Raw genomic sequence first — 26,798 nt, forward strand, 5'->3', positions numbered from 1 at the left:
GACACGACTGAGTGACTTCACTTTCACTTTTCACTTTCATGCATTGGAGAAGGAAATGGCAACCCACTCCAGTGTTCTTGCCTGGAGAATCCCAGGGACGGGGGAGCCTGGTGGGCTGCTATCTATGGGGTCGCACAGAGTTGGATATGACTGAAGTGACTTAGCAGCAGCAGTAGCAGTCACTAGGTAATAAAAATGAGTATTTGTCTACCTCCAGTTACCTTTAATGCCACTGAGGAAGTAGGGGAGTTGTAAGCCATTGTAGAGATCAAGCTCTGTCCTGCATAGAGCTGAGGAGATCTCCTCCAGTTTTCATGATCAATCAAAATAGATCTTCTTTTATAAAAATGAGCGAGCAAAAGATAATAGCTTAATGTGAGGATATTAGGCAACTTGAAATAAGAAAATCAAGTTGGCCAGCTGCAGCAAATGGTCTCCAGTTAAGCAGAATCAGTGCAAGAAATCATTAAAAATTATATCTAGGACGTGCTTGGTGGCACAGTGGATAAGGATCTGCCTGCCAGTACAGGGGACATGTGTCCGATCCCTGGTCCAGGAAGATTAGACATGATGTCGAACAACGGAAGCCAGAGTCTGCGCTCTAGAGCCTGTGCTTCGAAACAAGAGAACCCACCGCAACGGGAAAGCTGCACACTGCAAGGAGGAGTGCCCCCACTCCCCACAACTAGAGAAAGCCCACGTGCAGCAAAAGAGACCCAGCGCGGCCATTAAATAAGTAAATGTTAAAAAATTACATCTAAGATAAACCCGACCTCTTGTCATACACAAAAATTGATTTAGGATGGATCATCGCTAAAACTAAAAGAAGAGATACATGCAACAAGATGAATGAATCTCAAAAACACGCTGTGAACAAATCCAGCCTTGAGAGAGTAATGTGAAAAGTAGAACAAAAACTATAGGTAAATCAGAACATTATGTAGGGCTATATTAGTATCTAATTAAGACAGATGGAAAACCCAGAAGCCATGAAAGAAAAACCTGACACATTTGACTACCTAAAAAAATTAAAGTAATATCCATATGGCAGAAATCACTGTAAGCAACATTAAAAGATAATTGACTTTCTGGGAGAAAAATATTATCAGCATGTGTAACAAAGAGTTAGTATCCATAATATATAAAGAACTTGCTCTTCTTTGGGATTGGAATGAAAACTGACCTTTTCCAGTCCTGTGGCTACTATTGAGTTTTCCAAATTTGCTGACATGCTGAGTACAGCACTTCAATAGCATTCTTGCCTGGAGACCCCCAGGGACAGTATGAAAAGGCAAAAAGATATGATGCTGCAAGATGAGTCCCCCAGGTTGGAAGCTGTTCAATATGCTACCATGGTGAAGAGTGGAGGGCAATTACTAATAGATCCAGTAAGAATGAAGTAGCTGGGCCAAAGCCGGAATGATGCTTGGTTGGGGACATGTCTGGTGGTGAAAGTAAAGTTAGATGCTGTAAAGAACAGTATTGCATAGGAAGCTGGAATGTTAGGTCCATGAATCAAGGTAAACTGGACGTGGTCAAGCCGGAGATAGTAAGGCTCAATATCAACATCTTAGGAATCAGTGAACTATGATGGATAGGAATGGGAGAATTTAATTCAGGTGACCATTATATCTATTACTGTGGGCAAGAATCCCTTAGAAGAAATAGAGTAGCCTTCATAGTCAGTTATAGAATACAGTACCTGAGTACAGTCTCGAAAATGACAGAATGATCTTAGTTCATTTCCAAGGCAAACCATTCAACATCACAGTAATCCAAGTTTATGCCCCAACCACTGATGTCAAAAAAGATGAACAGTTCTAGGAAGACCTACAAAACCTAGAGCTAACACCAAAAATATAAAAATAGAATAAAAAGAGATGTCCTTTTCATCATAGGGGATTGGAATGCAAATGTAGGAAGTCAAGAGATACCAGAATAACAGGCAAGTTTGGCCTTGGAGTACAAAATGAAGCAGGGCAAAAGCTAACATTTTTGCCAAGAGAATGCACTGGTCATTGCAAATGCCCTCTTCCAACAACACAAGAGATGATTCTACATATAGACATCACCAGATGGTCAATACCAAGATCAGATTGATTGCCCTTTGTAGCCAAAGATGGAGAAGTTCTATACAGTCAGCAAAAGTAAGATCAGGAGCTGACTGTAGCTCAAATCATGACCTCCTTATTGCAAAATTCAGGCTTAAATTGAAGAAAATAGGGAAAACATGTAGGTCATTCAGATATGTTCTAAATCCCTTATGATTATACAGTGGAAGTGATGAATAGATTCAAGGAATTAGACCTGGTAGACAGAGTTCCTGAAGAACTATGGATGGAGGTTCATAATGTTGTACAGTGTTTTTGAGATGATTTTGGAGGTAGTGACCAAACCATCTCAAAGGAAAAGAAATGCAAGAAGGCAAAGGAATTGTCTGAGGAGCTTTACAGATATCAGGAAAGAAGAGATGCTAAAGACAAAGGAGAAAGGCAAAGATATACCCAACTGAATGCAGAGTTCCAGAGAATAGCAAGGAGAGATAAGAAGGCCTTCTTAAATGAATAATGCAAAGAAGTAGAGGAAAGCAATAGAATGGGAAAGACTAGAGATCTCTTCAGGAAAATAGGAAATATCAAAGGAACATCTCATGCAAGGATGGGCAGGATAAAGGACGAAAATGGTAAGGACCGAACAGAAGCAGATGTAGATGATTTTCTGGAACTCTCTTGCTTTTTCGATGATCCAATGGATGTCGGCAATTTAATCTCTTGTTGCTCTGCCTTTTCTAAATTCAGCTTGAACATCTGGAAGTTCACAGTTCACATACTGTTGAAGCCTAGCTTGGAGAATTTTGGGCATTACTTTGCTAGCATGTGAGATGAATGCAATTGTGTGGCAGTTTAAACATTCTTTGGCATTGGCTTTCTTTAAGATTAGAATGAAAACTGGCCTTTTCCAGTCCCATAGCCACTGCTGAGTTTTCCAAATTTGCTGGCATACTGAGTGCAGCACTTTAACAGCATCATCTTTTAGGATTTGAAATAGCTTAGCTGGAATTCCATCACCTCCACTAGCTTTGTTCGTAGTGGTGCTTCATAGGGCCTACTTGACTTCGCATTCCAGAATATTTGGCTCTAGGTGAGTGATCACACCATCATGGTTATCTGGGTTATGAAGACCTATTTTTGTATAGTTCTGTGTATTCTTCCCACCTCTTCTTAATATATTCTGTTTCTGATATTGTAAGATATCTTAATATCTTCAGTGATCTGTTGGATCATTGAAAAAGCATGAGAGTTCCAGAAAAACATCTACTTCTGCTTTATTGATTATGCCAAAGCCTTTGACTGTGTGGATCACAATAAACTGTGGAAAATTCTGAGAGAGATGGGAATACCAGACCACTGACCTGCCTCTTGAGAAATCTGCATGCAGGTCAGGAAGCAACAGTTAGAACTGGACATGGAACAGCAAACTGGTTCCAAATTGGGAAAGGAGTACATCAAGGCTGTATATTGTCACCCTGCTAATTTAACTTATATGCAGAGTACATCATGAGAAACGCTGGGCTGGATGAAGCACAAGCTGGAATCAAGATGTCTGGGGAAATATCAATAACCTCAGATATGCAGAAGACACCATCCTTATAGCAGAAAGCAAAGAAGAACTAAAAAGCTTCCTGATGAAAGTGAAAGAGGAGAGTGAAAAAGGTGGCTTAAAGCTCAACATTCAGAAAATGAAGATCATGGCATCTGGTCCCATCACTTCATGGCAAATAGATGGGGAAACAATGGAAACAGTGGCAGACTTTATTCTTTTGGTCTCCAAAATCACTGCTGATTGTGACTGCAGTTATGCAATTAAAAGATGCTTGCTCCTTGGAAGAAAAGCTCTGACTAACCTAGACAGCGTATTGAAAAGCAGAGACATTACTTTGCTGACAAAGGTCAGGATAGTCAAAGCTATGGTTTTTCCATTAGTCATGTATGGATGTGAGAATTGGATTATAAAGAAAGCTGAGTGCTGAAGAACCGATGCTTTTGAACTGTGGTGTTGGAGAAGACTCTTAAGAGTCCCTTGGGCTGCATGGAGATCCAACCAGTCCATCCTAAAGGAGATTAGTCCTGAATATTCATTGAAAGGACTGATGTTGTAGCTGAAATTTTGGCCACCTGATGCAAAGAACTGACTCATTTGAAAAGACTCTGATGCTGGGAAAGATTGAAGGCGGGAGGAGAAGGGGACGACAGAGGATGAGATAGTTGGATGGCATCACCGACTCAATGGACATGAGTTTGGGTAAACTCTGGAAGTTGGTGATGGACATGGAGGCCTGGCATGTGCAGTCCACGGGGTGGCAAAGAGTTGAACACGACTGAGTGACTGAACTGAACTGAACTGAACTGAATGATGTCATCCATTTTCTAACAAAGTTAGTTGTTTCTACGTTTTTGTCCTATTACAAACAATAATAATGTTGATACATCTTCATTGAATATTGTTGTTCAGGTCTTGTTTGCACTTGTTCAAGAGTTTCCTAGGGGATGGCTGAGAGAAGTACTATAGCAGTCTTTTATTGGGTACTAACTGCAAAGCCTTCCAAACAATGGTTATATTAATTTATAATTTTTTACTTAAGTAAATGAGAGTTTCCATGTCTTCAAATCTTCCATTACACTAGGAATGTTAGATTTTTAATGGTTGTCAGTATGTTGGGTGTGAAATTGTATTTTGATATATTTTACATTACCCCAAACATTGTTGAGGCTGTGCTTTTTTTTCTTTTTTTTAAATTTGGGTGTGACATGTGGGATCATAGTCCTCGGCCCCTGCACTCAAAGAGTGGAGGTTTTTTTTTTTAAATTAATTTATTTTTTATTGAAGGATAATTGCTTTACAGAATTTCATTGTTTTCTGTCAAACCTCAACATGAATCAGCCATAGGTATACATATATCCCCTCCTTTTTGAACCTCCCTCCCATCTCCCTCCCCATCTCACCCCTCTAGATTGATACAGAGCCCCTGTTTGAGTTTCCTGAGCCATACAGCAAATTCCCATTGGTTAGCTATTTTACATATGGTAATGTGAGTTTCCATGTTACTCTTTCCATACATCTCACGGTCTCCTCCCTTCTCCCCAAGTCCATAAGTCTATTCTCTAGAAAGAGTGGAGTTTTAACCACTGGACCACCAGGGAAGTCCTGAGGTTGTGCATGCTTAATGGATATTTAGATCTCTCCTTGTTGAATTGGCTGTTCTTATCCTTTACCTAGTTTTCTTTCAGATTGCTTGATGACATCTTACTGAATTGTTGAGACTCAGTTTGAATAATGTTTTCAGGCTGTTCATCTTTTATTGCTCCCTATTGTGTCCTGAATTTTCAGTTGGTATTGGTGTCTTTAGTCATGTGGAAGTTTTACATTTTAATGGATGTATGTGAGATACAAATGTCAATCTAGCCTCAATTTAGCTACCTCCAGTGACTAGAAGCTTTGTGCTTTTTGTATTTAGGAAACACTTTTCGTACTCTCGTGTTGTGAAGATATTCTCCTAAATTATTTATTTTAAATGCTGAAATATACAAAAATGAGTAACAAATGAATAATACTAAAAATTAATAAGGTAAATAAATTATTGTAAAATGAACACCTGTGTAACTTTTGCAAGTTAAGAAATAGAGCATTATCTGCACCGTGCAATCTCCATGCATTTCTCTTCCTAATTTTAACTTCTTTTTCTTCCAGTGGTTACAATTTTCTTGACAGTTATGATACTCCATTCCATGTCTTTCTTTATAGTTTTACCCCCATCCTCTATATTTTCTTTAAAGGTTTTGCCATTTTTTAACCATTTAAGCTTTAGTGTATCTGGAATTATTTGTATCTGTGTATAATGTAAAGGCTTCCCCAGTGGCTCAGCAGTGAAGAATCTGCCTGTGGTGTAGGAGCTGCAGGAGATGTGGGAACAATCCCTGAGGAAGATCCCCTGGAGGAGGGCATGGCATCCTATTCCATGTTTCTGCCTGGAGAATCCAGGGGCCTGGTGGGCTACAGTCCACAGGGTTGTAAAGAGTTGGACATGAAGGAAGCATGCACGTATAAAGCGAAGTAGGAATCTAATTTTGTCTTTCCGTATAGTGAGCCAGTTGTCCCAGAGCTGTATTTGGTAGTCCATTCTTTGCTGACAAATTTGTGTTATGTATCAAGTTTCTAGACTCTTTTATCTATCCCATTGGTCTACTTGTTTGTTTTTTGCATTCATACCATACTGCATTGATTTCTGTTGCTTTTTACTAAATCAACATTTAGTATGTTAATTCCCTTTCAAGTGTTTTTGTTCAAAATTACATTATTTCTGGTTAAATGTTCTCCCAAATTAATTTTAATACTAGTTTGTTAGGTATCATGAAAAAAAGCCTTGTCGAGATTTTGACTGGAAATTTCATTGAATGTATACATTAATTTAGAGAAAATTGCCATTTTTATATTACTGAATTTCCCAATCCATGAACATGGTATATTTCTCCATTTATTTATTTATTTTGTGTGGTGAAAGTAAATTTTCTAATTTTCTCCAAAAAGATCTCGTACATCTTTTGTTAAACTCTAGATATCTTAACATTGTTGCTATTTATTGTAGCATATGCTGTCATTTTAGAAATTACATTTTTAGATTGTTAGATGGCTTGTAAAGAAATGATACTAATATTTAAATACATACAGCCAAAACCTTACTGAATTGTTCGCTTTTATTAGTTATAAAAGTCTGTCTTTATATATTCTTGAATTTTTAAAATGTGGCCAACCATTCCATCTGTGATTATGCCATTTTTGTTTTTGTTTTTTTCACAGTTCTTGTACCTTTTGTTTACTTTCCTTATATTGTTCTGTGATCTCCATGTCCAGGTTGAATAGAAGTGGGTGGTGATAGTGATGAAATTGTCTTGTCCTTGGTTTCAAAGTGGTATTTTCTAAAATTTCATTTTTAAGTATGATGTTTGCTGTTGATTTTTTGGTAGATACTCATTATCATGGTAAAGATATTCTCTTCTAGTCTTGGTTTACTAAGAGTTCTTAATATTATTCAGTGTTGACTGTCATTTATACTTTTAACTTTCTTTAAAAAAGTGCAAATAATGAGATTTTAAAAGAAGAAAGTAACATTTCTAAGCTGTGAACTTTTTTGATTACAGGTACTTATTGAGAGTGAGCAGATGAGAAAAGAAGCTGATGACTCGGGTCCACTCACTGAATTGGAACACTGGAAACGCATGTCAGCCAAATTCAATTATATCATTGAACAGATTAAAGGGCCAAGTTGTAAGGCTGTTATAAATGTGCTTAATGTTGCACACTCCAAACTCTTAAAGGTAAAAGGCCTTGTGTTTTAAAGTTAGGTATACTTCAAAATAAGCAACTGGAAAATCACCCTTCTTGAATTGCTTCTTTGCTTCATATACTTGGCACTGTGTATTTAGAAATGCTAAAACTTTGAGTAAGGCTTTCTCATATACCCTAATTACTTCCAGAAGAGGAAAAGAAAGTATAGAAGTGAAGGTTTATTTCTCAATATTTCACATACCAATTTTGATAATACTAGTATAGGGTGATTGCCATTTATTTTTAAATTGTTTTTAAAACTGTAAATCATTACCAGCTCATTGAAATAGATAACTACAAGAAAGTCAAAAGCAAAAATGTCCTGTACCGTACATCTCACCCCACTAGTCTACCTCCTTTCCTGGAGGTTTAATGGTTTGGCTTGATTCTTTCCAGGTTCTTTTCTGTTTCTTCCTAATACATATATAAACACACACACACACACACACACGTTTGTTTTGTGTCTCTAATTTTTAAAAATTATGCAGTGTCATATTCTGTTTTTCTTTATCTCCCTCTTCTCCTAGTAGCACATCTTAGAGATTTATGCCTGTCAGATCAAGCTGTGTAGTTTTCCAGAAAATTAATGCACCAGGTTCTAGCTAATCATTTTCCTATTTTTAGACAGTGAAATAGTTTCTTTTTTTTTCAACAATCTCAAGGTAAAATTCACATGCTGTTCATCTCTTTCATCTAAGGAGCAAAATTCAGTGGCTTTTACTGTAATCGTAGAATTGTGTAATCATCAATTTTAGAATATTTTCATTACTTCAAAAAGAAACCCCTGTACCTTTTAGCTGTCACTTTCCATCTCTACCTGTCTCTTTCCCCTCACACCAGTCCTAAGTAACCACCAGTCCATTTTTTATCTCTGTAGATTTGTAGATTGGACATTTCATATAAATGGAATCATATAGTATGTGGTCTTTTGTTACTGGTTTCTTTCACTTGGCTTAATGTTTTCAAGGTTTATCCATGTTTTAGCATGTATCAGTACTTATTCTTTTTCACAGTTGAATAATATTCCATTATAGATACACAATTTGTCAGTTTATAAATATTTGCATTGTTTCTTCTTTTTGGCTATTATGAATAATGCCGCTGTGAACATTTTTATACGGGTTCTTGTGTGGACATTTTCTTGTATATGCCTAAGAGTGGGATTTCTGGGTCACACACTAGCTCTGTGTTTAATTTTTTGAGGAAATTTGTTCCTTTTTTATATGTTCACAAACATTAATACAGTTAAATCTTCTATGTGCCTACAATCAAGTATTTTCCTGGGGTATATACTCTACAACTTTGTTAGTATTTATTATCAGTTTAAAAATTGTTTTGCCAGTCTGACATGTAGAAAATGGCTATAGTCATATCTTGGCTTTTGCTTGTTAATAGTGAAGTTGAGTATCTTTTAAAGTTTACTGGCTCCTTGCATTTGTTCTCCTGAGAAATGTTGGTTTATATCTCTCTATCATCGAAAAAAAATTCAGATATTAGTTTGTAGGTAGTATTATTTGTCCTAATTCTGATAGTTCTTTACTGCTGTGGCTGTTTATCAGTGGTTATGTATATTGCATGAGGTAAGTCTCCATGGTTCCTGAGCATCTCTGTACATTATTACTGAGTTATGAGAAGGTCACTTTGCTGATAGGGATATTTTCTTGGAATAATGTGTTCTTCTAATAACTTGACCCATTCTTGAAGACTCAGAATAATGTAATGTCACAAATAACTAACCTAGAAAAGTACTCCAGGTAGATGCACATCTGGTTGAAGCCTACAGACAGAATATTAATTACAAAAGTAATGAGACTTAAGTCACTTAAGATATTTATAGTAACTATGCTGCTGCTGCTGCTAAGTCACTTCAGTTGTGTCCAACTCTGTGTGACCCCATAGACGGCAGCCCACCAGGCTCCCCCGTCCCTGGGATTCTCCAGGCAAGAACACTGGAGTGGGTTGCCATTTCCTTCTCCAATGCATGAAAGTGAAAAGTGAAAGTGAAGTCGCTCAGTCATGTCCGACTCTTGGCGACCCCATGGACTGCAGCCTACCAGCCTCCTCCGTCCATGGGATTTTCCAGGCAAGACCACTGGAGTGGGGTGCCATTGCCTTCTCCACTATAAGTCTTAAATAATATGAGAAAAAGGTATGTTAATCACATTTAAATATCTACTATCTTAGTATATGTATGGCCAGGGAAGACAGCTTGAATTTCTTGGTTAAATCTTAGCACATGATAGACCTTACTGGTATATTTGGATGTTTCACAGGACTCAAACTTTCTTTTCTTAGAACTGGCGTGATTTGGATGCAAGAATCACAGATACAGCTAATGAATCAAAAGATAATGTCAGATATTTGTACACTCTAGAAAAAGTATGTCAGCCTCTCTATAACTATGATCTAGTAAGTATACTTTTTAAAGTGTAGCTTTAAAAATTAGCGTGTTTACTGTGGGGGGAGGAGAGGGTGGGCTGAACTGACAGAGTAGCATTGAAACATATACATTACCATATGTAAAATAGATAGTTGGTGGGAGTTTGCTGTATGACAGACACCTGGAGCTCAAACCCAGTGCTGTGACAACATAGAAGGGTAGGATGGGGTGGGAGATGGGAGGGAGGAGGAGGAGGAGACATATGTTTGCCTAGGGCTGATACATGTTGATGTATGGCAGAAACAGCACAATATTGTAAAGCAATTATCCTCCAGTTAAAAATCAATACAGTTTAAAAATTAGCATGTTTAAAATCATATGTGTATATTGGGAAAAATGTGTACTGCACAAAAGTTATTTAAAAGATGTCTTTTCCTATTATATATCTGTAATGAATCATAAACTATATTTATTATTTTAACCCACATTTAAATATGTGGCATTATCATAACTATGACCTCATTTATACATTGAGCAAGACAAATATATTAATTGTTCATTGCTTATAACAGATTATACCAGAACTGAGTGACTTAAAAGAATAAGCGTTTATTATATCACAGTTTTTGCATGTCAGGAATTCAGGCACAACGTAGCTGAATACATCTGCTTCAAGGTCAATCATGAGGCTGCAAAGAAGCTGTGGGTTGGGGATGTGGTCTCTTCTGAAGGGGAGACTGACTGGAGAGGGTCTGTTTCTATTGCACATCACATGGACCTATGCGCAGAACAACTCACTTACCCTAGAGTGAGCAAGAGAGGATGCTCAACCAGCATTACCCTAATAATACCAAAGCCAGATAAGGACACCTCAAAAAAATAAAATTACAGGTCAATATCCCTGATGAATATAGATATAAAAATTCTCAACAAAACAGTAGCAAGCCAAATTCCATAGCACATTAAAAGAATCACACACTATGACCAAGGGGTGTTTATTTCTGGAATGCACAGATGGTTCAACATATGTCAGTCAATAATTGTGATACCTCATGTTAGCAGAATGAAAGATAACATGTGATTATCAATAGATGCAGAAAAAGCATTTGATGAAATACTACAAAAATTCTCAATAAATTGGGTATAGTAGGAATGTACCTCAACATAATAAAATAATATATATTCTTTAAAAATCATATAAAAATAAAATAAAAATAAGCATGCTGAAAGAGAATATATATAAATTTTATAATGTTCTATGTACTTTTCTATATATTTAAAACTTTTCACTATAAAAAGTAAACTTGGAAGAAAATAACAATGCTTTTTATTGTTACCAAGACCTCAGAGTTTTAAGGTATACTAATTTCAACATCATGATTCAAAAGACTTGTTTAAAACTATATAATTTTCAAATCATTTAGTTTTGGTTTTACTTCTTTTCATCCTAGTAATTTAAAAAACTTTATTCAGTGAGGATGAGGGATGATGTTATTTCTCAGTTTATTCCATTTTTTGTTGTTTTCCTTAATCATTGGTAATGACATTCAAGTGATTTAATTCTACCCAAGAGTAGAAATGTTAAGCAGACTGGTGACCCACCCTTCACATTCACACATACAATCATATGGAAATTGTATAAAATAGAGGAAAAAAGCTTTGTTCAGTTGCTCTAGCCATGGATGTACTTTATTATTATTGTTATTTTGTTATTATTGAGCTTCTGACATTCTTTGATGTAGGAATATTTTGAACGTTATCTTTTAAAATTAGCGACGTACTATTAGTATTAGGTCTTATAATTTCTTCCCGCTCATAAGCCATTTCTGTGGTTTTAAAAATTCTTTTTTTCCCTTCATTTTCTTTATTCTTATTAAAAGCAGTTGCTGTTGAGTTTGTAACTGCCAGTTGAGCAGGAAAAGTGGATGCATATGCTTCTATTTCTTGTTGATAAAATTTTATGAATTTTGCGTTTCATGTTTTCATCCTGGTATTGCACTATAGGCATATCTACTCTTATCTATTTTATGTATAAAATGTCTAAACTCTATGTATAGTCAAGAACTGTGCACCCAAGGAGCTATTATTATAAATAATAATGTTTAAAATTCAGATGAAGGGCATTTTCCTGGTGGGCCCATTTGATATAATCCCCAGGCCTTTTTCATTCTTTATAAGGTTGCCTTATTGAGGGTGGAAGGAATTCTAGGCATATTTTCATTAGAATCTTGTTGATCTACAGATAACGATATAATATGAAAAGTGATGATACTAATTTTCATAAGCCACATAAAATTGATTTAATTATGTCTTGATGCTTTTGAATGGTGGTGTTGGAGAAGACTCTTGAGAGTCCCTTGGACTGTAAGGAGATCAAACCAGTCCATCCTAAAGGAGATCAATCCTGGGTATTCACTGGAAGGACTGATGTTAAAGCTGAAACTCCAATACTCTGGCCACCTCATGCGAAGAGCTGACTCATTTGAAAAGACCCTGATGCTGGAAAGATTGAGGGCAGGAGGAGAAGGGGACAACAGAGGATGAGATGGTTGGATGGCATCACCGACTCAATGGACATGGGTTTGACTGGACTCTGGGAGTTGGTGATAGACAGAGAGGCCTGGTGTGCTGCGGTTCATGGGGTCGCAAAGAGTTGGACACGACTGAACGACTGAACTGAACTGATGTCATGGTTACACCTCATACCTACGACATGTAGTACCCTCATCAGTGGTTGTTTTTCCTGGTTTTATTTATTCCGCCACCATAAAAAAAATCTTTTTATATATTTTAAATTGTCCTAACGATTAAAAGGCAAACTACTGGAGGTCAGGAATACCACTGACCTTATCTGCTCTTCCATAGTGATTTGCATCAAGGTTAAAAACAGGATCTCAAAATCTCAGGCACATAGCTATGCTTATATTAGAGCTGTGGGACTTGGACAAGGTATTTCTCCAGATTTCTATTTTCTCATTTGCAAAATGGGAATAGTTAATACTTTATAGATTCTGACTCATTTTTTTCACATTTTCACATCTCACATTTAATGTACTCAGAGTACATTTTATAGCCAGTCAAGTTTTATGAATCATTGTGAACATTACACCATCTGAGATGATTAGTTCTTTCCTGGGGGGGTAGTGTATGTTTTGGTTTTGATAGTGTTAGTGTGAATTCAGATGGCAGTGAGTGAGCACCAGCTTGTGGTACAAAATCTCAGAAGAGTTTATTTTCCATCGCCTCTCAAAGAGCAGGATTGGGACACATAGGCTTTGCTCCTATCTTTCTTCATGGGTTGTTAATTTCTTGCATAGTTTGGTGGCTTAGTTTTTTGTGGGAGTTAGACTCCCTGTCTTGAGCATCCCACCCCGCTTTCTTCAGTTCAATCCAGTCGCTCAGTCGTGTCCGACTCTTTGTGACCCCATGGACTGCAGCACGCCAGGCTTTCCTGTCCATCACCAACTCCTGGAGCTTACTCAAACTTGTGTCCATCAAGTTGGTGATGCTATCCAACCATCTCATCCTCTATCATCCCTGTCTCCTCCCGCCTTCAATCTTTCCCAGCATCAGGGTCTTTTCCAGTGAGTCAGTTCTTTGCATCAGGTGGCCAACGTATAGGACTTTCAGTCCTTCCAATGAATATTCAGGACTGATTTCCTTTAAGATTGACTGGTTTGATCTCCTTGCAGTCCGAGGGATTCTCAAGAGTCTTCTCCAACACCACAGTTCAAAAGCATAATTTCTTCGGCGCTCAGCTTTCTTTATGGTCCAGCTCTACGGTCCATACATGACTAGTAGAAAAGCCATAGCTTTGACTAGATGGACCTTTGTCGGCAAAGGAATGGCTCTCCTTTTTAATATGCTGTCTAGGTTGGTCATAGCTTTTCTTCCAAGGAGCAAGCATCTTTTAATTGCACAACTGCAGTCACAATCTTCAGTGATTTTGGAGCCCAAAAGAATAAAGTCTGCCACTGTTTCCATTGTTTCCCCATCTATTTGCCATGAAGTGATGGGACTGGATGCCACCATCTTAATTTTCTGAATGTTGAGTTTTAAGCCAGCTTTTTCACTCTCCTCTTTCACTTTCATCAAGACGCTCTTTAGTTCTTCTTGCTTTCTGCCATAAGGGTGGTGTCATCTGTGTATCTGAGGTTATTGATATTTCTCCTGGCAAGCTTGATTTCAGCTTGTGCTTCATCAAGCCTGGCATTTTGTATGATGTATCTGCATATAAGTTAAATAAGCAGGGTGACAGTATACAGCCTTGACATACTCCTTTCCTGATTTGGATCCAATATGTTGATCCATGTCCAGTTCTAACTGCTGTCTCTTGACCCGCATGCAGATTTCTTAGGAGTGAGGTAAGGTGGTCTGGTATTCCCATCTCTTGAAGAATTTTCCACAGTTTGTTGTGATCCACACAGTCAAAGGCTTTGGTATAATCAATAAAGCAGAAGTAAATGTTTTTCTGGAACTCTGTTGCTTTTTCTCCCCCTTTCTTAGTAGCACCTAAAGCAGCGGTGCAGTCTTACAATCAGTGATGTTTTAGATCTGATGAAATCAAACCTGCCCTAAAGGGTCATTGTCAGCGTAAATTTAGATAATATGTGAAGCTCTTTGCTTAGTGCCTGGTGCATAGTAACCTTTCAGTGTATGTTACCAATAGTTTGATAGCTCGGATGCACTTGCTCTGCTTTGGTCCATGCCATTCTACTTGTTTCAGTGGTTTGTTTGCATCTCTCCCACGCTGCCTTGACCTCCTCCAGGATAGTTTCCTTATATTTGGAATTCTGTCAGTACTGTTAGAACCTGGGAGTACTTCCTAGGTTTGCTGATAGGCGAATTGAGTCGAATAACCGATAACCAGCCTTTTAACCATACATTAGTCATTTTACCCCTTAAGATATCTGTTTCTTCATCTTTAAAAAGAACAACTTGAGCTGTTAATCCTTAAATAAATTTCACTTCCAAAATCTTTTCTTTAAACGACAAAAAAAAAATTTTTTTTTTAGGCCATGTCATATGGCTTGCAGCATCTTAGTTCCCTAACCAGGGATTGAACCCGGGACCCCTGCAGTGGAAGTGCCAAGCTTTAACCACTGAACTTCGAGGAAATTCGCATAAATAAAAGCTGAAGTTTACATGTACAGAAAAGTTGCAAATGATAGTACAGAATTCTCTTCAGCTAATTTCTCCTGTTAACATCTTGCATTACCTTGGCACACTTGTCAAAACTGATGTCTCTGTTTCAGTATCCTGTCAAGGATACCACTTGGCATTTAGTAAAATGTTACACTATTTTATGTAAGTTTAGAGTTTTGAATATTATAGCTTTCTGGTTATTAAAAATATGAACATATGGTGGAATTCACTTGCTATATTTCAATTTTAGGTTTCCATGGCACGTGGAATACAAAATTTGATAAATGCTATCAGAATGATTCACAGTGTGTCCAGGTACTATAATACTTCTGAGAGAATGACCTCATTGTTTATCAAGGTGAGTTTCAAGGGAAGAAGCCATACATGTCACCCTGTGAAAAAGTTAGCAGTGCTTTCCATTTGAGCCAGAAAAGGGAAAAGGGAAATTCTGGATTTTCATACTTTGTGGACAAGAAAAGAAAGATGTTGCCTGGAGTCAATTGTACTTAATTGAAGGGGGACTTTTCTGCTTGTCAGAGGTAAGTGCCCAAGACTTGTTTAAATGTGTCTGATGATTTTCTAATTTATTTATTCCAAATAGTTTTGCATAAGAGGTAAAAGTTGGGTGTATTGTTAATAATGCTTCTTAGCTACTTCTATGCACACTGTAGTTTATGTAAAATCTTACCATGTAGTGTCATTTGATTGTTTTAAATAATTGAAAAAATTATCCAAGAAACACATGAATAGAATTTACTTGTAAATAAGCAGAACATAACAGTCACATTTCAACCTTTGTTTTTTAAATCAAAGGATAGGTTTAATCATTCATTATCTATGTCCCAAACATGGCAAGAACTTTAGGATACTTCCCCGTTGCTTGTCTTCCTCTTTGCTACGTGTTCCACGTGGAGATTGCTAGTTCCATGTTAGTGTTGCTATTTTTTCAACATTGTGAATCAACAGGCATTCAGACTGAAATCTAAGTATTGCTAGTTTCTTTGATCTGTGTTGTGATTTCCACCTCTTCCTTTGTCTTGGATTTATTATTTCTTTTGCTGAAAAAAATTCTTCAGTAATTCTTCCAGAGAGGGTTTCTGTGGTGAGCCCTTTGAATTCCTGCGTGTCTGAAAATTGCTTCATTTTGTCCTACCGCTCAAATGTTAGTTTGGATTTCTTAAGTTCAATATACTTTTTCCCTGGAACTTCGAAGATGCCATTATGTACTATGTTGTTGTGTCTTACTGTTCTTCCTTTGTAGGAAACCTATTTTATTCTCATAGGAAGATTTTAGGATTTTTCCCTTTATTCTTGAACTTCTAAAATTTCAAAGTAACGCTCTTTTTACGTGTATTTTGTTCTCTACTTGCTGAGTTTGTTTTACTTCAAAAAGACTGTCGTCTCTCTTCATTTGGGGGAACTTTTCCTCTTTACTCCTGATTATATCCACCTATACAATTTATTCCCCTTTTCTTGAATCTAAAATCTATATTCATTAATTATTATCTTTTGGGTCCGTCTTTGTCCTTTGACCTTTCAGCTCACTCACTGCCTCTTTATTTGTATCCCAATTACTGGTCAATACAAATTTCAGTTTCCAAGTTCTTCTGTTGTTTCCTTTTCATGATGTAAAAATCCTCTCATCTCTTTCTCACAAACTAATTTAGTTAATAAAAGCTATTTTAAAAGATTTCACGCATGTCTTTGCTGTCTTTTCTCTCTTTGTTGAATTTAATGCTTCTGTCGCTGTGTTTGTTTTCTTCAGTTGCTTGATGATTCTTGGTTGTCTGCCCATGTTTGTGTTTGAGATTCCTGATTTGCCTCTGGGTTTTGTTTATTTTGTCTGTCTCTCGTGAGTGAGGGGCATAACTTACTGTTGGAGGGAGTGGGAGTAGCTTTCTCTCTGATGTGTCCTCTTGTGGGTGCAGTAGCTCCTCGGGTCACACCTCCCCAAAGCTGTGGTCTACTTATTGGTTTATCCTTTCAGCATATGTCACTGTTGCCTGCTGTACAAGTTGCTCCAAATCCAGTGTTCAGGGTTGCAGCTAAGGGTCACCTCACATTGCCTCCTATCTTAAAAAATTTCCATAGCGGTTTCACCTTCAAGTAACCTTCTCCAGAAGGTTACTGGCTTTCTCTAGTCCTTTCCCCACCCCCACCCCCAACCCTTAGATTTGATTCCATATTTTAGGAATTCTCTAAAATTTCTGTATGTCAGTGTGCCATCTCGATCTAACTTCCTGACCATGTAAATGGCTATCTTTTTTTTTTTGTTTTCTTCACTATTTTGGGGGATGTGAGAGGTGGTTAAGTTAATATTTAGTTTGCATGTGAAGGATAGTGAAGAACCATAGTTGGACTGGATTAAGTCCTAATTAGGAGAGAAATAGACAAGGGGTAAATATAGTTGACTTTGAAACTGTTAGCCCCAGTGACGCTGAGTTAAATGAAGTAGGTAAATATGACTTTGGCTTTTCTTTGTTTTGACTGAAATGTGTATTTCTCTGTTTTTTGTATTCTGTAATTAATTAACTTTATGTTTGCTATTTGTCACGTTTTTGATTTAGAACATGCTTATGCTTTTAAAAACTTGTTTTATTTCTTTCTCTACATATAGTTATTTTGGAATGATATTTATTTTAGGTAACCAACCAAATGGTGACAGCATGTAAAGCATATATTACTGATGGGGGAACTAATCATGTATGGGATCAGGAAACACCAGTGGTACTAAAGAAAATTCAGGTTTGTACAAGTATTTTTATTTTCTTAAAGCTCTTACCATCTGGCTCAATTTTGTTTACTTTTTTCATTGATGAAGTATGCTAACTTTGAAAAAGTATTGTACAGAGTAGCATGAGCAAATAAAAAGAACTTCATTAAAATTATCCACTTCCCTCTATGTTTAGTGCTCCTGGTAGGGCACCATTTAATCCTCAGCTTCTCCGTGGGGTGCCTGTATCAGACACCTCTTGTGTACTGTTACATATGCTCTGACCACTCCTCCTATTCCATCCCCTGTTAAATTTCATTTTCTTGCCTTTTTCATTGGCTGGGACTGTCATACATCCTTAAGTAGATCTTGTGATAGTTGGCATCTTATTTTGATCTTCTTTTGGAAGAAAATGCTTCTAACATTTCCCCATTTGGTTTGATGCTTTAGTACATCATTGATTAGATTCCAGGACGTTTTACTCCTGATTTTGGTTACTAGGAGATATTATTAAAAGTTATGAATGGGTTTTGAAGAAAGTTTTTATGCACTTATTCATCGAGGAGGTTATAAAATTTTTCTCTTTAATCTGTTAACATAATAGATGACATTTTTGAAAATTTTTTATTGTAAGATATTTGCTTTACAATATTGTGCTGGTTTCTGCCACACATCAACATCAGTTGGTCACAGGTATACATATGTCTCTTCGCTCTTGAACCTCCTTCCCATCTCCCAACTGATCCCACCCCTCTAGGTTGTCATAGAGCACTGGATTGAGCTCCTTGTGTATTTGAGTCAGTCCTAAAGAGGGGGATGAACCTAGAGCCTATTGTACAGAGTGAAGTAAGTTAGGAAGAGAAAGACAGATATTGTATATTAACACATGTGCATGGAATCTGGAAAGATGGTACCGATGAAGCTATTTGCAGGGCAGCAATGGAGACACAGACAGACAGAAAGACTTGTGGACACAGTGTGGGAGGGAGAGGGTGGATGGATTGAGAGAGTGGCTTCAGTTCAGTTCAGTTCAGTTCAGTTGCTCAGTTGTGTCCAACTCTTTGTGACCCCAAGGGCTGCAGCAATCCAGGCCTCCCTGTCCATCACCAATTCCTGCAGTTCACTCAAACTCATGTCCATTGAGTCAGTGATACCATCCAACCATCTAATCCTCTGTCGTCCCCTTCTCCTCCCGCCTTCAATCTTTCCAGCATCAGGGTCTTTTCAAATGAGTCAGTTCTTCGCATCAGGTGGCCAAAGTACTGGAGTATAGCTTAGATGACATTTTTAGGTTATCTAAAGTCAAGGCTATGGTTTTTCCAGTGGTCGTGTATGGATGTGAGAGTTGGACTGTGAAGAAAGCTGAGTGCCAAAGAATTGATGCTTTTGAACTGTGGTGTTGGAGAAGACTCTTGAGAGCCCCTTGGACTGCAAGGAGATCCAACCAGTCCATTCTAAAGGAGATCAGCCCTGGGTGTTCTTTGGAAGGAATGATGCTGAAGCTGAAACTCCAATACTTTGACCACCTCATGCGAAGAGTTAACTCATTGGAAAAGACTGTGATGCTGGGAGGGATTGGGGGCAGGAGGAGAAGGGGATGACAGAGGATGAGATGGCTGGATGGCATCACTGACTCAATGGACGTGAGTTTGAGTGAACTCTGGGAGTTGGTGATGGACAGGGAGGCCTGGCGTGCTGCAATTCATGGGGTCACAGAGAGTCAGACACGACTGAGCGACTGAACTGAACTGAAATTGAAACTATTCTGCTATCCCTAGGGTAAACTCAACTTATGGTATAATTATCTTTTTAAAGACATTCTTAAATTCACTTTGCTACACTTTTCTGTAGGACCTTTTGCAACTATACTCATGAGAGAGATAGCCTGTAAATTTTCTTTTCTCACAGTATCCTTGTCAGTGTTTCTGGCACTAAATTTTCAGAATGAATATGACTGAAGGAGGGGAAGAAAGTACTCTCATCTTTTCCAGTCTCTGGAGGAGCCTGTAGAAAATCAAAGTGATGTGTTATTTTGAAAGTCTGAAAGAAATTGCCATACCAGGAAGTCTCCACCTGGAAGTGGTTTGCTTTCTTCATGTGCTGGATCCTGGGCTTTGTGGAGTTAAGGCGGGAGGCTGAGACTGGGAGGCAGAGCAAGGAAGGATGCTCGGTGCCCCGCCCAGGACACGAGCTGCTGTGCTCGCAGGGTGGGTCCTGAGCACTGCCATCAGCACACTCTGCCCTCTCAACCAGAGGAGAAGGAAGAGGGGTCAGAGGAAACAGGAGATGAGGAGTTGCAGTTAGGATAGTTTCTCTTCCTGAAAACACTTAAACCCAAAGACTGGAAGAACCAGAATCATTATGCAGTTTTTGGATAGAGACAGACCAAAGCAGCATGTAAAGCAGCGGTTGGGGAACACGTGTATACCTGTGGCATATTCATGTTGATGTATGGCAAAACCAATACAATATTGTAAAGTAATTAACCTCCAATTGAAATTGATAAATTTATATTAAAAAAAAAACAGTACCCGAAGAGCTGGTGAGCCATTTAAAGAAGGAGATAATGACAACTTCACTTGCATAAATAGAGGTTATGAAAAGTCTGATTTGGTGACAAGAGGAGAAATTAAGAATATAGTTCTTGCTTTTGATAACTCAGTTCCTTCTAGAAGTGAAGCAACAGATAGTTTCTTCTAAGTGTTTTCCCAAGTGTTTGAAATGTATTCCAGGCGGTAGAAAAGAAAACATAAACCTAATGATATGAATTCATCCTTTTTGTAGAGGTATTTTATTCCTGCTGGTACAATTTTTATTCTTGGAGAGAGTTTTCTTATTTAGATGAAGGGAATAAAAAGCAGAATGTCATGATAAGAAGAGAGAGATTGAAAAGCAGAACAGAGCAACAAGGGCATAAAGAAAAAAGAAGAAATGAATGGAAGGTCAGTTGCTAATGCATATAACTGTGATGCAAGAAGAAAAACAGAAGGAAAAATGAAGAAGAAAGAAGCTAAAGAAAATAGAGATGAGCTCAATTAGAAGCTGTTTGGGTAACTAAGGAGAGAGAAGAGGAAGTTTGTCAAAATGGATTACTGGCAAAGAAGAAAAAAGATATCCAGAGGAAAAAAGCCATTAAGAGGGAAAGGCAATATAAAATCATTATGTTTTACACCTGAAACTAATATAATGTTGTGTGTGCATGCTAAGTTGCTCAGTCATGTCCAGCTCTTTGCAACCCTGTGGACCATAGGCCACCAGGCTCCTCTGTCCATGGGATTCTCCAGGCAAGGATACTGGAGTGGTTGCCATGCCCTCCTCCAGGGGATCTTCCCAACCCAGGGATGGGACCCACGTCTATGTCTCCTGTATTGGCAGGTGGGTTCTTTAACACTAGCGCCACCTGATGTAATGTTATATGTCAACTATATCTCCATAAGAAAAGGGAAAGGTAGCAAAAACTTCAAAATTCATGGAAGATCTGGAATCACATTTCTGATGATGCAATGAAGTCAATTAAAGTAATGGAAGAAGTGGAAAAACTTGGTGATACCCTTGAACTTGCAAGCTTACTGTACTTCAGTGAAAAACTCACATCACCTACAAAAGAAATAGGAATAATTGCTCTGGCAAAACAGATAGAAGAAAATGAGCAAAGTAGAAGAGAAAGGAAGTTGAGTATGTGCCAAGTATCTAAAAATGCAGAGACATCAACTGTTGAAGGTGGAAATGGCAGTAAAAATTGATCAGAAGAGAATTGATCTGCAATTGCTAATTAAATCCGTGAGCCTCTTCCTTGCTGGGACAAATTCAAGATGAGAAATTATTACCAATTACATGAATGTGTATTCTACTTCTGGGAGTCAAGAAAACTGCCAAAGATTTCATTGGCAAAGAAGAGTCTCTAAAAACTTGGCCATCATCGAAAAGATGGCATACTGTATGGAGAGGAGCCTCAAACTGTCAGTACCTTGAAGTGCTGAAGGTTCTGTCAGCACCTTCGGAACAATTTGAAAATCCGTGTGCAGATTTCACGTCTTGACAATAGAAGAACAGAAGCTTTTGGAACAACCTTTGAAAATGTATTTATTGGGTAGTAAATGCACCTGGAAGATGGGGAAAAATAGCAGAAGCAGTATCTGGCACTATAAAAAGTACTACCAAAATGACATATGAAACTTGCTAAGATGGTGAAAGCAAGGAATGATGCTCAAGAACAAGTGCTGAAGTCAGATAGAGCCATGAAATGACATAATGACAGACTGTTGTATGTGCATTTAAAAAGTAAAACTGCAAGTTAAGTTGAGTTCAGTCCGGTCACTCAGTCATGTCCGACTTTTCTACCCCATGCACTGCAGCAACCCCCTGTCTGTCACCAACTCTTGGAGCTTACTCAAACTCATGTCCATCAAGTCGGTGATGCCCTCCAACCATCTCATCCTCTGTTGTCCCCTTTTCCTCCCACCTTCAATCTTTCCCAGCATCAGGGTCTTTTCCATTGAGTCAGTTCTTCACATCAGGTGGCCAAAGTATCAGAATTTCAGCTTCAGCATCAGTCCTTCCAGTGAATATTCAGGACTGATCTTCTTAGGATGGACTAGTTTGATCTTGCAGTCCAGGCACTCTCAAGAGTCTTCTCCAACACCACAGTTCAAAATCATGAATTCTTCAGCACTCAGCTTTCTTTATAATCCAACTTTTTCCTCCATACATGACTACTGGGAAAACCATAGCTTTGACTAGACGGACCTTTGTTGGCAAAGTAATATCTCTGCTTTTTAATATGCTGTCTAGGTTGGCCAGAGCTTTTCTACCAAGGATCAAGCATCTTTTAATTTCATGACTGCAGTCACAAATCTGCAGTGATTTTGGAGCCCCCCCAAAATAAAGTCTCTCACTGTTTCCATTGCTTCCCCATCTATTTGCCATGAAATGATGGGATCAGATGCCATGATCTTAGTTTTCTGAATGTTGAGTTTTAAGCCAACTTTTTCACTCTCGTCTTTCACTTTCATCAAGAGGCTCTTTAGTTCCTCTTAGCTTTCTGCCATAAGGGTGGTGTCATCTATGCGTATGAGGTTATTGATATTTCTCCTGGCAATCTTGATTCTAGCTTGTGCTTCATCCAGCCCAGCGTTTCGTGTGATGTACTCTGCATATAAGTTAAATAAGCAGGGTGACAATATATAGCCTTGATGTACTCCTTTCCCAATTTGGAACCAGTCTGTTTTTCCATGCCCACTTCTAACTGTTGTTTCTTGACCTGCATACGTATATCTCAGGAGATGGGTCAGGTGGTCTGGTATTCCCTTCTCTTTAAGAATTTTCAGTCAAAGTCTTTGGCGTAGTCAATAAAGCAGAAGTAGATGTTTTTCTGGAACTCTCTTGCTTTTTTGATGATCCAACGGATGTTGACAATTTGATCTCTGGTTCCTCTCCCTTTTCTAAATCCAGCTTGAACATCTGGAAGTTCACAGTTCACGTACTGTTGAAGCCTGGCTTGGAGAATTTAAGCATTACTTTGCTAGTGTGTGGGATGTGTGCAACTGTGTGGTAGTTTGAGCATTCCTTGGCATTGCCTTTCTTTGGGATTGGAATAAAAACTGACCTTTTCTAGTCCTGTGGCCACTGCTGAGTACTATACAAACTATACACTGCTGAGTACTATAAAACTGCAAGTACTATACGAAAAAAATATCCAGATAGAACTCATGTAACTCATTGCGCTTGAGTTTTTTGTGGAAAGATTTAAAAATTATTGTTTCCTTTTATCATTAAAATTTTAAAAATTGTGATAAAATATACACAAGGTAAAATTTACCCTTTTAACTGTTTTAAAATTTGTGGTTCAGTGGCATTAAGCTCATTTACAATATTGTGTAACCGTTACCGCTATCAATTTCTGGAATGTTTTCATCTCCACAGACTGAGACTCTTTATCCATTAAACAGCAGCTGATTCCCTGTCTCCACGCCCCTGGTCATCTCTGTTCTACTTTCTGTCTTCATGTATTTGTCTATTCTAGGTGTTTTATTTAGGTGGAATCAGGCAGTATTTGTCCTTCAGTGCTGGTCCCTTTTTTAACATACATGTTTTCAAAGTTCATATTGTGGCATGTATTAGAATTTCATTCTTTTTTATGGCTGAGTATTATCCATTGTGTGGATATACCACATTTTGTTTATCCATTCATCTTTTGATAGACATTTGGGTTGTTAACCACTTTCTGACTATTGTGAATAATGCTGATATGAACATTGTTGCGTAATGACCTCTTTGAGTCTCTTTATTTTGAGTGTATACCTAAAAATGGAATTGCTGGATCATATGGATATTCTATATTTTAACTTTTTGCACAACCATTAAGCAGTTTTCCATAGCTGCTGTTCCATTTTACATTCTCACCAGCAATAAATGAGAGTTCCAGTTTCTTCACATACACCCCAGTGCTTGTTATTTTTTCTTTTTCTTTGAGCGCCGAAGAATTGATGCTTTTGAACTGTGGTGTTGGAGAAGACTCTTGAGAGTCTTGAGAGACTGCAAGGAGATCCAACCAGCCCATTATGAAGAAGATCAACCCTGGGATTTCTTTGGAAGGAATGATGCTAAAGCTGAAACTCCAGTACTTTGGCCACCTCATGCGAAGAGTTGACTCATTGGAAAAGACTTTGATGCTGGGAGGGATTGGGAGCAGGAGGAGAAGGGGATGACAGAGGATGAGATGGCTGGATGGCATCACAGACTTGATGGACATGAGTCTGAGTGAACTCCGGGAGTTGGTGATGGACAGGGAGGCCTGGTGTGCTGCGATTCATGGGGCCGCAAAGAGTCGGACACGACTGAGCAACTGAACTGACTGAATGCCTAGTAACAGTTGAGCTTATTTTCAAATACATATTGGCAATTTGTATATCTTCCTTGGAGAAATAGCTTTCAAATCCCTTACTCACTTTTGAACTGAGTTTGTTCTGCTTTTGTTGAGTTGTAAGAGTTCTTTATATAGTCTAGATATTAGTCCCTGGCATATATGTTTAAAAAATACATAGTTTCATTTTTTAAAAAAAACTAATTTTTTCACTTTTATTTCATTTATTCTTGAGTCAGTTTGGTAAGGTTATATTTTTGAGGAATTTATTCAATTTTTCTAAAAGTTGAAATTATTGCCATAATGTTGATAATATTATCTTATTAATCTTTACTTTATTATATAATATGTCCCCTTATTTGTTAACAGTATTACTTATCTTCTTCCATTGTGTTTTTAATCATTCTTGCTCACTCAATCCTCAGATTCAAAACAACCCATACTCTTCCTGGAAGTTTAATCATTTCTGTTGTTGTTGTTATTATTTTTTGGATTCCATGTTGCCATCTAGAATTTCTCCAGTGTTAATTTTTGGAGTGGGAGGCAGAGATCATTCCCTCCAAGTTGACCTATTAGCAGGAGCCAGAACTCTTGACATAGAACTTAGCAATTTATTCTCATAATTCTTTTAATATCCATCAGGTCACTAGATATTTACTTACTGAATTAGAAATGAAAGTTTGGTTTTCTGAATTCTAGTTTAACCCAATTTCTATCACATCTGAAATCTTTTCAGGAAACTTTTACTGTATAGTTTTGGGGAATAATTTTCAAATGGGTTGGAAGAAGCAATGGTAAGAATTATTATTCAGGACCTTATCTATCCAACATGAAGGAATTGGTTAGTAGTGAAGAAATAATATAAAGTAATTTCTATCAGATGGCATATTCCAGGAGGATAAGGATCTTATCTGTATTCCTAGCATCTCAAGGAAGTCGAGTGAAAAATTATCAGTAACCTTGAAGAGAGTGAGATTTTGTTTTAGAAATTGATATGGGGGACAATCTGTTATAGTTAGAAGTAGGTATGTGACTAGTTATAGAAACCTGAATGTTTATAGGAATCAGCTGAGAAACTGGTTGAACATACGGATTTCTGTGTCTCACTCACAGATATTCTGATTTAGTGGCTGAGGTAGACAGAATAAAGATGTCCGCATCCTAATCCCTGGAATTTGTTACATTAAATGTCAAGGGGGAATTCAGATCGTAGGAGGAATTAAGGATGGCGAGGTTATCCTGGATTATCTAAGTGGGCCCAATGTAATCACGTCGGTCCTTCTGGAGTCAAGAGGGAGATGGAAGAGTCAGAACTAGGGAGGTGACAGTATGTTAGAGATTTGACTGAACAATGGTGGCTTTGAAAAAGTTGAATATTTTTTAAAAGATGGTTTGGTTCACTTGACATGACAGTGAATTCCTACTAGAGACTGGTAACCCTGTCCTCTCTTTTTGCCTGGTGGAACTGCCCAGTGGTATCCCAGTTCAGTTGCTCAGTCGTGTCTGATTCTTTGTGACCCCATGAACCACAGCACGGCAGGGCTCCCTGTCCATCACCAACTGCCGGAGTCTACCCAAACCCATGTCCATTTAGTCAGTGATGCAATCCAACCATCTCATCCTCTGTTGTCCCCTTCTCCTCCTGCCCTCAATCTTTCCCAGCATCAGGGTCTTTTCAAACGAGTCAGCTCTTTGCATCAGGTGGCTAAAGTACTGGAGTTTCAGCTTCAACATCAGTCCTTCCAATGAACACCCAGGACTGATCGCCTTTAGGTTGGACTGGTTGGATCTCCTTGCAGTCTAAGGGACTCTCAAGAGTCTTCTCCAACACCACAGTTCAAAAGCATCAATTCTTCTGCACTCAGCTTTCTTTATAGTCCAACTTTCACATCCATACATGACCACTGGAAAAACCATAGTCTTGACTAGATGGACCTTTGTTGACAAAGTAATATCTCTGCTTTTGAATATGCGGTCTAGGTTGGTCATAACTTTCCTTCTAAGGAGTAAGCGTCTTTTAATTTCATGGCTGCAATCACCATCTGCAGTGACTTTGGAGCCCCCCAAAATGAAGTCAGCCACTGTTTCCACTGTTTCCCCATCTAGTCAAATATTAGGATTTCATCTATCAGAGAGTTTATGCTCTCCTTGTGGAGAAATAACAGTTGAATAATAAATTAGCACTACACAATCTTAATGTTTTTTATACCTGTATGTGAATAATGCTGATTAAAAGGTGCCAACTGAATAGATAATTGATAACAGAATTGATACATCATTTTTGACCTGAAAGTTCTAATTAGCCATGAAAATCT

General features: G+C 38.0%; 1 protein-coding gene and 1 pseudogene across 1 annotated transcript in view; both read left to right on the forward strand.

Moving 5' to 3' along the window:
- The window catches only part of DNAH8 (dynein axonemal heavy chain 8), a 339,200-nt gene that overhangs the window by 28,135 nt on the left and 284,267 nt on the right, over positions 1-26,798 (forward strand). The window contains exons 8-11 of the mRNA XM_060403159.1: positions 7,197-7,373; positions 9,679-9,792; positions 15,159-15,266; positions 17,552-17,653. Coding sequence (XP_060259142.1) covers positions 7,197-7,373; positions 9,679-9,792; positions 15,159-15,266; positions 17,552-17,653 — 501 coding nt within the window. The remainder of the gene's footprint in view (positions 1-7,196; positions 7,374-9,678; positions 9,793-15,158; positions 15,267-17,551; positions 17,654-26,798) is intronic.
- On the forward strand, positions 19,717-21,868 carry LOC114109719 (dnaJ homolog subfamily C member 2-like; annotated as a pseudogene).

This window comes from Ovis aries, chromosome 20 (assembly GCF_016772045.2).
Source record: "Ovis aries strain OAR_USU_Benz2616 breed Rambouillet chromosome 20, ARS-UI_Ramb_v3.0, whole genome shotgun sequence".
In the NCBI taxonomy this organism is placed as follows: domain Eukaryota; kingdom Metazoa; phylum Chordata; class Mammalia; order Artiodactyla; family Bovidae; genus Ovis; species Ovis aries.